Source organism: Coregonus lavaretus (genome assembly GCF_964263955.1).
Source record: "Coregonus lavaretus genome assembly, chromosome: 4".
Classification (NCBI taxonomy): domain Eukaryota; kingdom Metazoa; phylum Chordata; class Actinopteri; order Salmoniformes; family Salmonidae; genus Coregonus; species Coregonus lavaretus.
Window position 1 is genome coordinate 7,677,203 of NC_139991.1, and position 18,342 is coordinate 7,695,544.

At 42.5% G+C, this 18,342-nt stretch overlaps 1 protein-coding gene across 1 annotated transcript; it reads right to left on the bottom strand.

The window, feature by feature from the left end:
- Positions 1-1,163: 1,163 nt before the first annotated feature.
- LOC311127637 (aquaporin-9-like) lies at positions 1,164-17,845 on the bottom strand. Its single transcript, XM_084159463.1, has 6 exons — positions 17,494-17,845; positions 15,663-15,789; positions 12,594-12,731; positions 12,259-12,377; positions 8,688-8,905; positions 1,164-3,109 (listed from the first exon to the last, which is right to left on the bottom strand). The coding sequence occupies exons 1-6, from the start codon at positions 17,593-17,595 to the stop codon at positions 2,947-2,949; spliced, it is 867 nt and encodes a 288-aa protein (XP_084015589.1). The 5' UTR covers positions 17,596-17,845; the 3' UTR covers positions 1,164-2,946.
- Between the last annotated feature and the right edge of the window lie 497 nt (positions 17,846-18,342).

Consider the following 18,342-nt stretch of genomic DNA (forward strand, 5'->3'; position numbering starts at 1 on the left):
TCAGACCAGAGGACATTTCTCCAAAAAGTACGATCCATGTCAGTTGCAAACCGTACTCTGGCTTTTTTATGGCGGTTTTGGAGCAGTGGCTTCTTCCTTGCTGAGCGGCCTTTCAGGTTATGTCGATATAGGACTCGTTTTACTGTGGATATAAATACTTTTGTACCTGTTTCCTCCAGCGTCTTCACAAGGTCCTTTGCTGTTGTTCTGGGATTGATTTGCACTTTTCGCACCAAAGTACGTTCATCTCTAGGAGACTGAACACGTCTCCTTCCTGAGCGGTATGACGGCTGTGTGGTCCAATGGTGTTTTTACTTGCGTACTATTGTTTGTACAGATGAACGTGCTACCTTCAGGCGTTTGGAAATTGCTCCCAAGGATGAACCAGACTTGTGGAGTTCTACAATTTGTTTTCTGAGGTCTTGGCTGATTTCTTTTGATTTTCCCATGATGTCAAGCAAAGAGGCCCTGAGTTTGAAGGTAGGCCTTGAAATACATCCACAGGTACACCTCCAATTGACTCAAATGATGTCAATTAGCCTATCAGAAGCTTCTAAAGCCAGACATAATTTTCTGGAATTTTCCAAGCTGTTTAAAGGCACACTCAACTTAGTGTATATAAGCTTCTGACCCACTGGAATTGTGATACAGTGATCTATAAGTGAAATAATCTGTCTGTAAACAATTGTTGGAAAAATTACTTGTGTCATGCACAAAGTAGATGTCCTAACCGACTTGACAAAACTATAGTTTGTTAACAAGAAGTTTGTGGAGTGGTTGAAAAACGAGTTTTAATGATTCCAACATAAGTGTATGTAAACTTCCGACTTCAACTGTATATTTCTTACAATTATTTGATAAAATATTGAATATGACATTACATAAGCATTTCCGATTGCTGCCTTTTAAAATGTTTTATTCACTCCACACTGCGCTGGGTGACTAAGTGGTTGTACTTAGTGATCGTGACCTGTTTTCTGGCCTGTTATTTTTAGGATTGCATACGGGTAATATTGAATACCTGCCAGTTACTACCAATGCACTTATTCCAGTGCTAGTGGAACACAGTGGATAGTGATAGTTTCTCACTGAATGTGTTTTACTTCCCTTAAGCAGTAGACAATTAATGTGGATTGATTGATCAAGACAGACAATGAAAGAAATACACATAAAATATTTATTTTTGTAAAATCTACATTACAGTTGTATAAATTACAAAATTACCTTCACAAACAAATAGCTTTCGTCAAACAGCATCTGAGAAAAATAGTGTGAGTAAAAGTGCCTTTTATTTTAAGCCAAGTGAAGCAACAAAAAAACAACAGCCATAAAACATTGTACTCCTCCAAAGGTTGAATCTCAGGAGAATCAAGCTAGCATCATGAAATAGTCATGAAGTAGCAATTTTTTTAAACTAACAACGAACTACAATAAGAAACTACAGCAACTAAACCACTAAGTAACAAAGGTGTAAATTAATAGAGAAAATCATTTCTAAAGAGCTTTATTTTTCCCTACGAATTATATCTGGTTCAGTAGTAAGCCACGTACAGGTTATAAAATGCTATGTGTTTCATTGGCGAGGGCTCTTCTGGGAATAGGGAACTCGTGTTCCTCTGCCGACCCATGTTCCTCTGCCCACCCATGTTCCTCCAGCCACCCATGGCTAAATAACATCACTAGGATGGAAGGACTTGGTTCAGTTGAGTGTTTTTCTCTGAGTTGAAGGGCTCTATTCTTGGAAGTTGTACTGATGTTATTCTGTTATTGTCCAGTTCACTATAGGTCATAGTGTAGTAGTTCCTCAGTGGTTGAATCCTAGTCACATCATTGGAGGAATAACTTATTGATTACGATAAACAAACCATTTTTATACATTCCCATATGGCCATTGGCCAGTGGGGTAAATTATCTCTCATTGGACTTCATACAGTATATTGTTTATTAAAACATTTCCATGCTAGGTACTGTAGATACTAGGCATCCCTACTCATGCTTCTATGAAAATGTATTCACATGACAGCCGGAACATTATATAAGAGGAAATAAAAGTCAGATAAAAATAATTTAGAAATGCATCCGTGTCACGATACAGAGTCCTGTGCTCAACGTGAGAGAGAGAGTAGGAACGGAACGGTGTGAGGCTCATTTCACACACATTAAGGCCGTTTTTTTTCTGCACTCTAAAAATAAAAGCTAGGAAAATAAGACTATGAGCATTTCAAAGCACAAATACATAGATGTGTGTTAGATATAGCACACAGGCAGTGATGAGGTTGTGTGTTGCAGCAGGCAGAGGGATTCACACAACTGTAACAAATAGATGGATGAAGTGAAGCAGAAGAGAGCATACTATTAAACTAGCTCACTGACAAAAAATAGACACACTTCCTTCCTTCCATCACAGAAACTGTTACTGGCTATTTTTTTATGTGGTTAATAACATTTATCATCGACGTGGTTAATAACATTTACCATCGCCTCTGCCTGAAAGATAGAAAATATTGAGACGGTTTTAAACTTGGCAAATTCCTCCTGCAATGAAAAATAGCCCTATACAAGAAATGCAATATAAATTCATAGAAATCACTGTACTCAGGAACTATCCTCAGAGTAGAATGAATAGTCTGAACACCTGATGTTGACGATGTCATGGGGTAGTGAACATGCCTGAGATCTCAGCTTGTGATTGTGAATTTAACATTACATACGTGTTTGTGTTTTTTATGTGTTGGCTCAATTTGCATTCTTTCAGCGGACCTGTCCATGAGAGTGCAGAGACTGAGACCTGACCTCAGGTCCCTTAGAAAGAGGAAATTACTCTAGTGCAAGCGGAGAAGATTGTGTCAAGTGTGGCCTCATTGAGGTGGATGTTTAGCCTGTTGAGGGTTAAAGGGGTAGGAAGCTGCCAAGCCTCAGAACAATGGGGGCCCCTGGCCTCTCTGTCTAACTCAGGGTGACCATCTCGTATTTGTCCTTGACGTTGTTCTCCCCCTGTTTCTCAGGCTCGGCATGGTGCAGCTCGATGAACAGGTAGTAAATGGCGGCCCCCACCACTCCTCCCACCATGGGCCCCGCTACTGGGATCCACCACCAGCAGCCTCCAGCACTGCATAGACAAGAGGAGATATATATACAGGTGTTCAGGAGATTACATGTGACTTTGTAGTGAATAAGTTCAAATAAAACGTTTAATACCAAATGCACTGAGTGTACAAAACATTACGAACACCTGCTCTTTCCTTGGCATAGACTAACCAGGTGAATCCAGGTGAAAGCTATGATCCCTTATAATGTCTCTTGTTAAATCCACTTCAATCAGTGTAGATAAAGAGGAAGAGACAGGTTAAAGGATGATTTTTAAGCCTTGAGAGAACATGGTTTGTGTATATGTGCCATTCAGAGGGTGAATGGGCAAGACAAAAAGTGTCTTTGAAGGGGGTATGGTAGTAGGTGCCAGGCACACCGGTTTGAGTGTGTCAAGAACTGCAACGCTGCTGGTTTTTTTTTCACGCTCAACAGGTTCCTGTGTGTATCAAGAAGGGTCCACCACCCAAAGGACATACAACCAAGTTGATACAACTTTGGGAAGCAATGGAGTCAACACGGGAAAGCATCCCTGTGGAACACTTTCGACACCTTGTAGAGTCCATGCCCCGACGAATTGAGGCTGGTCTGAGGGCAAAAGGGGATGCAACTGTTTTGTACACTCAGTGTATATCTACTGTGTAAATAGTGGCCACCCTCATTAAAGGGGCAGTGCAGTCAAAAACATGATTTTTCAGTTATTTTAATGATATCGCCACACTATGAGGTAGAAATAACACTGAAATTGTGAAAATTATGATAATGCCCTTTAACAGTAAGAACTTATTGAAAAAATGCCTGGAGTTTCAGCCTGTTCAGGTGGGATGGAGTTTTTGGCCGACAGCATGAAATTATAATCTGATCTGATTATTCTGACCAATGACCAGTCGTCTTTTATTTGCATATGTATCCTCCTAATTTGAAGGGGTAAGTAGGGACGATCCTATCCGCCAATCAAGAATGTGTATGAAAATATGTTTAAATTTGTATCAACACGCCCACACAATCAGACAGCATTTTGATAGCAAAAGGAGGCTCAGGGAAATAAATTATACAAATATATTTGCCGTTATTTTCATGAAATAAACACACACAGTGACTTACTAGACATACAGTGATGATTTGAAAATTAAATGAAAAAGAATGTATGAGTCTTTAAAGCGACCCAGGAACCTGCCCTGGTCTGGGGTATGCTACTGTACATTGCACAGGAGGTTGGTGGCACCTTAATTGGGGAGGATGGGCTTGTACTAATGGCTCAGTGGAATGGTATCAAACACATGGTTTCCATGTGTTTGATGCCATTCCATTGGTTCCGTTCCAGCCTTTATTATGAGCCATCCTCCCCTCAGCAGCCTCCACTGGTACATTGGGAGCAGATTCCACTACTACCTTTTGTTTATTTACACAGTAAGACTCCCTGGATAGGCTCTCTCTAATCTCCACCTCTCACTACTCCTCTACTCTCTCTCTTAATCTGCCTGCTAGTCTATTGATCCGAATATACATACAGTGGCTTGCGAAAGTATTCACCCCACCTTGGCATTTTTCCTATTTTGTTGCCTTACAACCTGGAATTACATTTTGGGGATTTTTGGGGGGTTTGTATCATTTGATTTACACAACATGCATACCACTTTGAAGATGCTAAATATTTTTTATTGTGAAACAAACAGAAAACTTGAGCATGCAGAACTATTAACCCCCCCCCCCCCAAAGTCAATACTTTTGTCCACCTTTTGCAGCAATTACAACTGCAAGTCTATTGAGGTATGTCTCTATAAGTTTAGCACATCTAGCCACTGGGATTTTTGCCCATTCTTCAAGGCAAAACTGCTCCAGTTCCCTCAAGTTGGATGGGTTCCGCTGGTGTACAGCAATCTTTAAGTCATACCACAGATTCTCAATTGAACTGAGGTCTGGGCTTTGACTAGGCCATTCCAAGACATTTAAATGTTTCCCCTTAAACCACTCAAGTGTTGCTTTAGCAGTATGCTTAGGGTCATTGTCCTGCTGGAAGGTGAACCTCCATCCCAGTCTAAAATCTCTGGAAGAATGAAACAGGTTTCCCTCAAGAATTTCCCTTTATTTAGCGCCATCTATCATTCCTTCAATTCTGACCAGTTTCCCAGTCCCTGCCGATGAAAAACATCCCCACAGCATGATGCTGCCACCACCATGCTTCATTGTGGGGATGGTGTTCTCGGGGTGATGAGAGGTGTTGGGTTTGCGCCATACATAGCGTTTTCTTTGATGGCCAAAAAGCTCAATTTTATTCTCATCTGACCAGAGTACCTTCTTCCATATGTTTGGGGAGTCTCCCACATGCCTTTTGGCGAACACCAAACGTGTTTGCTTATTTTTTTCTTTAAGCAATGGCTTTTTTCTGGCCACTCTTCCGTAAAGCCCAGCTCTGTGGAGTGGTCCTATGGACAGATACTCCAATCTCCGCTGTGGAGCTTTGCAGCTCCTTCAGGGTTATCTTTGGTCTCTTTGTTGCCTCTCTGATTAATGCCCTCCTTGCCTGGTCCATGAGTTTTGGTGGGCGGCCCTCTCTTGGCAGGTTTGTTGTGGTGCCATATTCTTTCAATTTTTTTATTATGGATTTAAGGGTGCTCCGTGGGATGTTCAAAGTTTCTGATATTTTTTTATAACCCAACCCTGATCTGTACTTTTCCACAACTTTGTCCCTGATCTGTTTGGAGAGCTCCTTGGTCTTCATGGTGCCGCTTGCTTGGTGGTGTCCCTTTCTTAGTGGTGTTGCAGACTCTGGGGCCTTTTAGAACAGGTGTATATATAGTGAGATCATGTGACAGATCATGTGACTCTTAGATTGCACACAGGTGGACTTTATTTAACTAATTATGTGACTTCTGAAGGTAATTGGTTGCACCAGATCTTATTTAGGGGCTTCATAGCTAAGGGGGTGAATACATGTGCACGCACCACTTTTCCGTTATTAATTTTTTAGAATTTTCTGAAACAAGTAATTTTTTTCATTTCACTTCACCAATTTGGACTATTTTGTGTATGTCCATTACATGAAATCCAAATAAAAATCCATTTAAATTACAGGTTGTAATGCAACAAAATAGGAAAAACGCCAAGGGGGATGAATCATTTTGCAAGGCACTGTAAAGTTGATCTGTTCCCACTCCCCACCAATCTGTTTCTATAAACGCCTAATTCTAATTGTGCTTTACAGATTTGCCAGTTATCTTAATAGCAGGTAATGGTAAAAACCTAACAATTTCCAATGACCCCCCAGATCACCCCTCAAACTCCCACCTAAACAGCTCTCTGATACTGGAGCCTACTACTTAGTACATGTCCTGATTCTGTCCGGAACTGAGCACCTGATCACCTCAGGGCAACTCCCTGATAGAGATTAGCCTCCCTCTGCTAGTACTGACTGGTTGGATACTGTGGGCTAAAGGGACTGAATTACCAGCACTGACGTGACAAGGCCCAGATAGGAAAATAGACAGTGTCTGAGCAGGCTGTGTTTAGCTGTTAAACTACCAGGGGGTGGATGCAGACTACAGGGCTGGTGGATTAGGGTGTGTAATCTATGGGCAGAGCCAGGGTGACTAACCATATCCCATGATCAGGCCTGATGACGGACAGACACACTGGGTCACACGATGACGTCTAATGGACATGGCACACTGCCAGCTCTTCCTACTGTACCTACTGACGTCAAAGAACTGTGCCACTGTACCTGGTCCTATTGCTTTCAGTTTCCCTACAGAGATTCAGTGGATGCAATGTATGCTGGATGGAATGTACGCTTTAATATCCTACTATCATCCTTATACATCTCTATCTTAACATTGTGATTACAGCTGTGCGTGCTGCTAAAACGGCTGAGATTTAAGGGATGTATTTAAACCCATATTTCAAACGGGCAGATTACGTCTAATTTTACAGTATGATGTAAATCTCAGGGCCGCAGGTTTATGTGCGCATTAGAGAGAACTAATCTTAAATGTATACATATATGGATAATCTCATACAGACGTAGGATCTTCATTTGAGCCAGTTTGCTACAGCAGGAAAGGAATCCTGCAGCAACAGGAAATGTGAATTATTATGTGGATTATAATTAATGGACATTTTTGTAAGGGTTGATACATTTTTCGGAAGGGAAAATCAAGTCTTTAATCTCAATGTGGAAATTACAAACTTTAGAAACCATTTAAAACTTCAAATACACTATACGTTTTAAATGTCCTGCATTGCAGGAGAGTTCTCCTACAACAGGGTGATCAAATTAAGATCCTACATCTGTATGCGAAACATCTGGTGAGATGTAGTGTGAACATGGTATAAAGTAGAGGGTCAAATACGGTATGTCAATGTTTCCCACCCCAGTAAGGGACCCCCAGCCATTGCACACAATTGTTCTATTCCAGCACCAGCAATCCTGATTCAGCTTGTGATTTAACCAACCAGCCCTTTCCGTTGAATCAGGTGTTCTGTGCTAGTGCTGGAGTAGAACAAATATGTGCAACGGCGGGGTCCCCAAGGAGCAGGTTGGGAAACTGTGGTCTGTGGCCATTAGATCAGACAGCGCCCTCTACTGAAGAGAAGTCTATAGTGCACTGGCAGAGAGGTCCCTCATATCCCTCTTTTTTTTTCACTGATGTTGCACGTTTATCTTATATAACTCTTCTTTAGCCCATCTCTCATTGTTAAATAACTGCTTGTGAATTGCTTCACCCAGCTTTCTCTGGGGACTATGGAAGTTTGCATGGCAAAGTACAGACATTGTAGCCGATGACCGCTTTGCTTATCTAGTGTAAATAAATACCCAAAGTAACAGGGACAGCTTTGAAGAGTGATGGCAGAGAGAGGGAGTCTGCCTCTGACAGTAGAACACACAATGGTGCCATTTTCTGTTATATGAAGCATGGAATATTTATGTGCAGAGAAAGAACCTTACTCTGCCCTCTCACATCTCCAAGCCTTTTCCAAAATGCAGGAGATACAAGAGGTTGCTGAAATATTGATTGAGATTGTCAGAAGAGCAGAGATAGCGATAGAGCCACATATTCCTGCTCTTCCTGAAGGAGAGAAGGAGGCCAGGCCACTGGTATTCACTCCCCTGTTTCTCACACTGCGTGCCTAACTCCCAGCCACTGCTAGGGAGGAGGACTGAAAAGCAGCATAATGTGCCTGCAGCTCCGCTTGGCACGCTCAGATCAGAGAGGGGCTTTCCCGTCACACACACATACTCTGTTTCTGAATCTTTCAATGTTCTACTGTAAATTGAGCACGGGCTGTTTGATTTTTTAGGAGAAGAAAGCAAATTGGCCATTTCAAAAGGTTTAAGGGCCTCCTGTAGCTCAGTTGGCAGAGCATGGCGCTTGCAACGCCAGGGTTGTGGGTTCGTTTCCCACGGGGGGCCAGTATGAAAAATGTATGCACTCACTTAACTGTAAGTTGCTCTGGATAAGAGCGTCTGCTAAATGACTAAAATCTAAAAATCTAAAAGGCATCTAAAAATGTTTGTGAAATGCTACTGTACTTATGGAGGCCATCCAGCTCTCATTTGTGGGACTTCTCTTCTCTCTAGTATAAGCGGTGTTGGACATTACCTGAACACCTCCATGCCCCATCCAGCCACAGCAGTGAAGAGCCTTGGGCCCAGGTCTCTGGCAGGGTTGATGGGATAGCCACAGTTGAGTCCCATGGACACTCCAATGGCCATGATGATCAGGCCAATGCACAGTGGCTCCATCCCTTTAGGAGCTCCAATGTTCTTCCCATCAATAATGGCCAGAATGCACAGGATCAAGGCAGCTGTTCCTATAACCTGGAGAGAAGGCATCAGCCATGATTTCGAGATAGCAATGATCAAAACAGATAATTGACAGACATACATAATTTGAGCCAGTTTGCTACAGCAGGAAAATAATCCTGCAGCATCAGGAAATGTGAATTATGATGTAGAAATTACAAAATGACATATTGGTTTCCTCAACCTGTAAGCAGTCTATGGACAAGGTATGACAGCAGTCCATGCTTTGGTATACATTCCCTGGCAGTGGCTGGCATTGTTTCCAAATGCTAACAGCCTTTTTAAACATTGAATACCCTGCAAGTTTGCATTTCCTGCTGAGCAGAAAAATTTGCAGCAACAAAAGAGTGATCAAATGAAGATCCTACATAGGTATTCAGTACATTCATCATCGCTACAAAAAGAACAATCTGTAGCTACTGGTCATGTTGTTACTGGGATGCTTCCACCAAGATAGAAAAGACAGCCTCTCATAATAGCATAAGTGGTATTCCTTGTAGCTTTTTATGTCATGGTAGATGACAATAGGAGTTGGATAGCAGACAGTGACAGGGGGAGGATGGCTTGTTGTTATGGTCTGGGTTTTATAATGACTGTCTGTGGCCAGCCTGAATAATTTGATGTGATGACCTGTGGCCTCTATTCTTTTTCCTAAGCCTATAATGGGGCTTCCCCTTTCCCCTGGATGAAGGATAGATGAGGCAGCTTTGAAGTCTTTTGAATAGTATCCATATGGCTAGATATTAGGAGCAAACCTTATCTTGAGCTAAGAATACTCCCAACTCAATAATTGCATGAATTCCTGTTCATAGAGGGAAAAACGACTGCTTGAATGTTTGCTTCTATTAACCAGTTAATGATTGTTTTCTGATTATACTTTGACCCCCTACCACACACACACACCCAACCACACACCCACACATGCACGTGCACACACACACACACACACACACACACACACACACACACACACACACACACATACACACACATACACACCCACAAACACACCAGGGTTGGGCTGAATTCGAATTGAAGGCAGTCAATTTAGGAAGTAAACTACAATTACAATTAAATAATTGAAAAAAGGGCATTTATTTTCAAAGACTTCTCAATAAACTGAAAAGTAAAGCTATTTATATCAAACATTTTTACATTTCTTAATTTAAATTAAGCTTTACTTTTCAGTTTATTGAGAAGTCTTTGAAAATAAATGCCCTTTTTTCAATTATTGAATTGTAATTGTAGTTTACTTCCTAAATTGACTGCCTCCAAACTTGCATGTGCACACTCAGCTCTTGGGTATTCAGCACAGATGGTTGTTTTTGCTCAGACAGTATTGCTCACAGTATATGCATGAGAGCACCAGCTATTCCGGACGACTGTGTGATCACGCTCTCCATTGACAATTTGAGTAAGACCTTTAAACACGTTAACATTCACAAGGATTACCAGGACGCTTACTCAGTGCATGCGCTGACCAGCAGGCAAGTGTCTTCATTGACATTTTCAACCTCTCCCTGACCCAGTCTGTAATACCTACATGTTTCAAGCAGCCCACCATAGTCCCTGTGTCCAAGAACGCCAAGGTAACCTGTCTAAATGACTACCGCCCCATAGCACATCTGTAGCCATGAAATGCTTTGAAAGGCTGGTCATGGCTCACATCAACATCCCAGATACCCTGGACTCACTCCAATTCGCATACCGCCCCAACAGATCCACAATCTCTATTGCACTCCACACTGCCCTCTCCCACCTGGACAAGAGGAACATCTATGTGAGAAAGCTGTTCAATGACTACAGCTCAGCGTTCAACACCATAGTGCGCTCAAGCTCATTTACATTTTACATTTTAGTCATTTAGCAGACGCTCTTATCCAGAGCGACTTACGGTTAGTGAGTGCATACATTTTCATACTGGCCCCCCATGGGAAACGAACCCACAACCCTGGTGTTGCAAGCGCCATGCTGTACCAACTGAGCTACAGGGGACTAAGCTCATCACTAAGCTAAGGACCCTGGGACTGAACACCTCCCTCTGCAACTGGATCCTAGACTTCCAGACGGCCTCCCCCAGGTGGTGAGGGTAGGCAACAACACATCTGCCATGCTGACCCTCAACACGGGGGTCAGAGACCTGGCAATGTGGTGCCAGGACAACAACCTCTCTCTCAACGTCAGCAAGACTAAGGAGCTGATCATGGACTACAGGAAACAGAAGGCTGAGCATGCTCCCATTCACATCGATGGGGCTGTAGTGGAGTGGGTCGAGACCTTCAAGTTCATCGGTGTCCACATCACTAAGGATCTATCATGGTCCACACACACCGTCACAGTCGTGAAGAGGGCACGACAACACCTCTTCCCCTTCAGGAGGCTGAAAAGATTTGGCATGGGCCCTCAGATCCTCCAAAAGTTATACAGCTGCACCACTGAGAGCATCTTGACTGGCTGCATCACCGCTTGGTATGGCAACTGCTTGGCACCCGACCGCAAGGCTCTACAGAGGGTAGTGCATCCTGCCCAGTACATCACTAGGGCCGAGCTCCCTGCCATCCAGGATCTCTATACCAGGTGGTGCCAGAAGAAGGCCCTGAAAAATGTCAAAGCCTCCAGCCAACCAAGTCATAGACTGCTCTCTCTGCTACAGCATGGCAAGCGATACCGATTCACCAAGTCTGGAACCAACAGGATCCTGAACAGTTTCTACCCCCAAGCCATAAGACTGCTAAATAGTTAGTTAAACAGTTAACCAAATAGCTACCAAGACAATCTGCATTGACCCTTTTTGCACTAACATTTTTGACTCATGACATATGCTGCTGCTACTGTTTATTATATATCCTGTTGCCTAGTCACTTTATTTTAATGTACATATCTACCTCAATTACCTCATACCCTGCACATCGACTCGGTACTGGTACCCTGTGTATATAGCCAAGTTATCTTTACTCATTGTGTATTTATTATTACTTTTATTATGTGTTATTACTTTTCTATTATTTCTCTATTTTCTTTCTCTCTGCATTGTTGGGAAGGGACCGTAAGTAAGCATTTCACTGTTCGTCTACACCTGTCTTTTACAAAGCATGTGATAGCTAACATTTTTTTTTTTTTTTTTTGACACATACTACAGCCTACACACATGTTCACCATGTACGCTTAGTTACTTACATGCACGACTGATCTAAATGTACGCTCACGTGCACATTCACTTATATACATACTATTACACATGTACTGGCATGTTCTAGCTCAGGGACTTCAAACTTAAATCAGGGTGTGTGCCTGTGCGGCTCATATCATTCAGTAACAAAGACAGTATTAGGATATGGTTAGATATCCATTGATGGTGCATCTCTCACCTGGTCTACGAATCCTCCAAGGACTGAGATGTGCTTGGCAGGGTAGGATGCCCATATATTAGCTGTGGCATTGACGCCAGTAACTTGCATAACTCCTCCTGTGTGTTCCATTAAGGCATCTATGGAAAAGAGAATAATTGAGTTTTCCCAATAATGTTAGTGTTAATAATAACCAATAATGTTCCCACTCCAATAATGATCAATACCTTTTTCAAATATCACCCTGGCTAAATGCTATGAAAATGTGTTCCATTTAGAATCTCTGCATTAATGTGTATGATCATAATGAGGATGAGGATGATGATGGTGATGGACATGATGACAGTCACACCTACCATAATACAACCCATAGACAGCACAAGAACCAGCGAAGGCACCCAGGAACTGTGCTGCCACGTAGACAGGGAACTTCTTTATAGGCAGTTTGCCCAGGACCACCATGGCCAGAGAGACTGCTGGGTTCACATGAGCCCCTGGAACAAAGGTAAAAACTGGATTTCAAAACAAGGTTCAAGCTTATGTAGAAAGTCTGAGACACATTCATTTGTAACCACTATCCTTATCTAAAGGCTTGTTGACAGTGGATTCAGTCATAGACACAATTACGGCACAACCCTAGGCGGGGCCCAAGGCGGGGACTGAAGCTCTGGGTGACATCAGCGGGGCAACCCTGCTGGGGGTATCAGAGCGCCCCAAACACTAATCCCCAGCCCTGTTCACTAACTGTGGCCACAACAACCGGCTGAACCATCCGATCGGAATTGGGTCTGACATAATCTGCCTGAATCTGCTTAAGGCTCGTGCAAACTGCATGTCGTTGGAATGACCCGGCCATGACACACCTCCACTACCACGGGTGCTGGTTTACTCTGCCTGTCAATTAGCATCGCCGACATAGGAGTGAAAAGGAGCGGGGGGAAACAGAAGTATGTTGTGTTCTACTTGGAGAGGCTAGCCTGGCTGGGAAGGCTGGAAAGCAGAGTGCCCCTCCCCACCCCACTAGAGACCCATGCCCCAGTAAAGCTCATTAGTCCAATACCTGTGATCATCATCAGAGATGTCACCTAACAGCAGGAAGGCTTCCCATCCACACATGGGCCCCAGGGTTGAATGGCCCAATCATGCAGTAAAGGTTCCTATACTGTAGCCTACTACACACTCCAACAAGAATAGCACACATACTACTGCTCTACTGAAGCTATATACCCGTCTCAGGATCTAGATCCCCTGTGTCAGAGTGATCAGCTAGTCTGTAATGAATCAAAGAGGGTTGGAGACGAGAGACTTGTTCTACAGTTCCATTCTACCTCAATAAATGTTCACTCAAGGAATCTCCTCAATTAATGATTAATCCACATTCATCCAAACATGGCATAAATGTTGGTTTCCCAACACTATGGTCTGATGTGCTGTAGCTGTGAACCAGGCATTGCGGATGAGGGTTTGTCCTGAGGTGAGTTTTAGAGATACAGTACAAAGACGAAGCTCACACTCTGCCAACACTGGATTTTCTAAGATGAAGTCACAATGAGTATGGCTCACATAGCACTCATATTAGCGCCTATGCTACAGTGTTCATATTATCCCGGGGTGGGCATTAAAAGCTCTAATCACGTCGTTGCTCTTTTATGTCCCAATTGTGATGGAAATTACCACGACAATTTAAAATTACAACTCATCGTCCCCATTACGTAAAGCCTCGCTGAGACATAATGAAACCCTTGATTGCTGATTAAAAAGCGCTCTCCACCTTGCTCAGCGAGCCCACGTAAGGCAGTGTGACATTTAAAAAGTGATTCCCCCTAACGTTATCCCTCTGTGTCATTATTGCTGCCGAAGCGAGAGGGAGAGTGCTCTCCTTGCTTTAATCTCTGTGGAATGTACCCAATAAAGTCCCCCTGGACATGAGGACACACTCCAGCCTTGTAAATCTAGCCGGCACACTTCATCCTCTGACACCAAGAAGCAGCCAGGCATTAGGAATGGGTAATCGATCTATTGCATATTGCTTCCATTTCATCTGTGCCCCTCCCCCAGTTACATTCATACTAAACGGTGCCCATGTTGTGTCCAGACTGCTATGGAATACTAAGATGATGTTCTCTACATCATTTTGCCATGTTGCTGAGTGTCTAGTGATTACCTAGGTCTCCACAGTCCATTACTGTTACTGTATGATGCCTTTTCCCCAGGACACAAGTCAGGGTGAAGCACACAGGATAGTGTTAGTGATCATGACTATACTCTTTACTTTCTCTCCTGTGTTCTACCTGGCAACAGGGATGGACATCATCTCCCCCTCTCTCAAACAATGAACACGTGAACCTGTGGATGTGAGGACATCCATGGAGCCATAACACACAGTTACCCAGACATTTGGGAAATACATGTTTTTCCTTTGAAGAGTTTAGTACCTGAGAGCAAAGAGAGCCAGACATCCAAGGTCAAAGTTCATGGCAAAGTAAAGCCTTTTCATCAAAGACAAACAACCATTGATGACCTTTGAGTCCTGTTCACATTTTTTAACCCAAAACCCTTTTTAATATTAAGATCACTTTATTGGTCAATTGCACACAAAGTCCAACTGAAATTTGACTTCTGCTTTTAACCCAACCCCTCCAAAAGACACACATAAACAGGTTTTTGGAGAGGTGCGGGGGGCTGCCACACTGGACACCCTACTAGAACCTTAAAGGCGTCTTCGGCTGTCCCCATCGGAGAACCCTTTGAATAACCCTTTTTGGTTGCAGGTAGAACCCTTTTGGTTTCTATGTAGAAACCTTTGTACAGAGGGTTCTACATGGAACCCAAAAGGGTTCTACCTGGAACCAAAAAGGGTCCTATGGGGACAGCTGAAGAACCCTTTTGGAACCCTTTTTTATCTAAGAGTGTAGGCAATGGCATCTAGGATTTGATACCACCAACCCTCCGGTTGCTGGCTCGCCTCTCTAAGCGCTAGGATACCTGCCGCCCCTTTTGTAATTGGACAAGTTGCTTGTGGATAGAGGTGACTGAGTGCAAAGTATAATTTTTTCTCTCAGTGTTTGTCTTGTGTTTTTTAGAGTAATGACACTATACTACAGCTGCCAGTAACTCAGTCTCTCCTTGTGTAGTTTCATGTTTCAAACAGAAGAGGATATAGTGAAATACAAAAAAGGCCCACCCTGTAAAGTGAGGTGCTGACCAACTGAAAAGTCTCAACTCTAAACACACGTGTTGCAACATAAGTATGTAGCAAGATAATGCCATACCCTGATGTGGAAATTATAGCTGAAGTGAAATCAATCATACTGCAAAATCAACTGTTGTGGATGTTAGAACACTGTATGTTGGCTATGTGCAGAGTGGACTTTAGAAATGGATGTTGTGAATGCAAAGTTATGTAAAGGAGGTATGGTATTCACCTGACACTCCCCCAGCCACGTAGACGGCCATCATCACCCCCAGAGTGAAGCCGATGTGGATGGTCAGGGGTTCTCCCAGAGCCCCTTTACTCAGCACCGTCTGGGCCACCGAGCCACAACCAAAGAGCTGGGACAGACACAGAGGCAAAAAAACTAAAGCAAAAACACGTTGGCAGGAGGAAGAAAGAGTCGTTGTTTTAAAATGTCCAATTATGCACATAAGACTAGTCCTCTTGTTCTACAGACTTCATTTCTAATTAGAGAGCCTTTTAGATCAGTGCATTCCCCCTGAACCCTGTTAGAAGAATGCCATAGAAGATGTCCCATTTGAAGCATGGGAAATTATCATTAATCTTTCATTTTTTTATTAGAAGGACAAGTAAATCAAAACAAAAGTGTTGAAAGACGGATGCCCTCCAAAAATAGCTGTTTTTGTTGTGAGTGGATTAGTCCATTGATGTTGTGCCACTGACTCACTGAGCCTGAGTAAGCCCAGCTACTGAGCTGTGACACTCAGACAGACAGGACAGAGAGGTGAACCTAGAGGGGACAGGTGGAAGGCAAAGGACATGTCAGCTTAGTAAACAATGTTTCCCTCCAAGCTTGGTGATATGTGTGTGTCTAGTGATTACCTAGGTCTCCACAGTCCATTACTGTTACTGTATGATGCCTTTTCCCCAGGACACAAGTCAGGGTGAAGCACACAGTGGCAAGTGGATTGCAATCGATAGCGGGGGAAATATGCTTTAAAAACATGCATTAAATATTGATGATATCATATACTGAAATTAATTTTAATGACAGAGAGAGAGTGTGTATGTCTGTTCAGGGGGGAACCAGGTGGTCTATTTAATGGTTTCTCTGTATTTTACATTTAGCAGACGCTCTTATCCAGAGCGAGTTACAGTTAGTTCATACATTATTTTTTTAAATATATTTTTTTCATACTGGCCCCCCCGTGTGGGTTACAGAGCTACATCTCTGCCGGCCATTCCCTCCCCTACCCTGGACGAATTGTGCACCGTCGCACAGGTCTCCCGGTCGCAGCCGGCTATGACAGAGCCCGGATTCGAACCAGGATCTCTAGTGGCACAGTTAGCACTGCGATGCAGTGCCTTAGACCACTGTTCCACTCGGGAGACATAGAATATAAATCTATTATCATTCTATCTCAAATCTCTGTATTCATTGGCAAGTGGATTGCAATCGATAGCGGGGGAAATATGCTTTAAAAACATGCATTAAATATTGATGATATCATATACTGAAATTAATTTTAATGATTTTCAGCCTACAAGCAACATATAGGGTAGACTTGTTTATCAAATAATGAAGTTTTGCAGAAATATAAAGGTGTGCAGTATGCTACATAAATTGGGTATATTTATTCACAGATTAGATACATTCTAAAGAAATATGAATGTCAAATCACTGTGATGATCATACATCATATGGAATGGTGCATGGTGCATGTTAGTAAAGGTTTATTGTGTTTGATCATGTTTTTCTTTATGTCTGAAAACACCAAGCATCCCATGCATTCTCCCCCTCCTATTCTCCACCTGTCAAACTTGCCATTACAACATTCTCTAGATGTCTTAATTATCTCCCAAGGAGTTTCTAAGACCAGAATTATGGATGAGCACATCAAAGAGAATCCACATTATCAGGATATATTAGTCAGCACCTAAATATATCAAAACATGATATCACTGTCGTCAGATCAAGTCTCCTGAGAACAATTGTGACACCTTATTACCATATTGATGCAGCTTTAAAGCAGGCTATTAAATGACAGGCAGGTGAAAAGGGAAAGTGTCCATGTACTTACTATTAATACGAATATCCCCAGAAATTCTGCCAGGAACTCTTTGATGATGTCCTTCCTCAGGGCACATTGCTCCTTCATTTTTCTTTTGCCCTCAAATTCCATATTTCCCGCGGGCAGCTGATGTCTCACTCTTGTCAGGACAGACAGTTGACGAGTAGTGTGAGTGTGAGCGTGAGCGTCTCTCCGGTAGCTTAGGATATAACTCCCTTCTTCCTCCCCTTAGTAGCCTACTACGCGTGTATTATGTACACTCGACTGACATGACCTGTTAATCTTTTTTCTTCCTTCAAACTGTCCCCATCACCACCGCTACCGCCAAGGGTCCACTCTTTGGATCTAAGTGCTTGATTGGTCAATAATGACTCCAATGGTCAGCAATTGACTGAATGTGGACAGTGCACATTTATACGCGCGAATGTATACAGTGTGCATTTACTCATAACTTGTCTATTTTCTATCAACAAAGTAATTATTTCAAGTTTGAATTATATGGTTGATAATAATTACATCATTAAAATGTGACAAATATCCGACTGGAGACAAACTGGTTGAATCAAAGTTTCAACGTAATTTGTCAAGTATTGTGGTGTGGAATCTATGTGGAAAATACATTGGATTTGAAAAAAGTCATCAACCTAAACTGATGTTTTGAGGGTCGAATTTCAACCACAGGATTTTGTCATCATTGTAACGAATTCTCAACATAGACAAACATTGTATAAAAGATGTTGAATTTGTACCTTTGAAACAAATTCAGATCTTCAAAGTTATATCCACAACCAGAAAAAAACTATAGGCTGGGCAGCACCTCCTACTGGAGAGTTGATCTATCTACAGCTATTCATTTGG

Coding starts and splice junctions, on each gene's coding strand:
- LOC311127637 (XM_084159463.1), bottom strand. CDS start 17,595: ATGGAATTTGAGGGCAAAAGAAAAATGAAGGAGCAATGTGCCCTGAGG. Junction 12,378..12,593: donor TGTCTATGGGTTGTATTATG/GTAGGTGTGACT, acceptor TCTTTTCCATAG/ATGCCTTAATGGAACACACA. Junction 3,110..8,687: donor TGGGGCATGGAGGTGTTCAG/GTAATGTCCAAC, acceptor TTGTCTATGCAG/TGCTGGAGGCTGCTGGTGGT.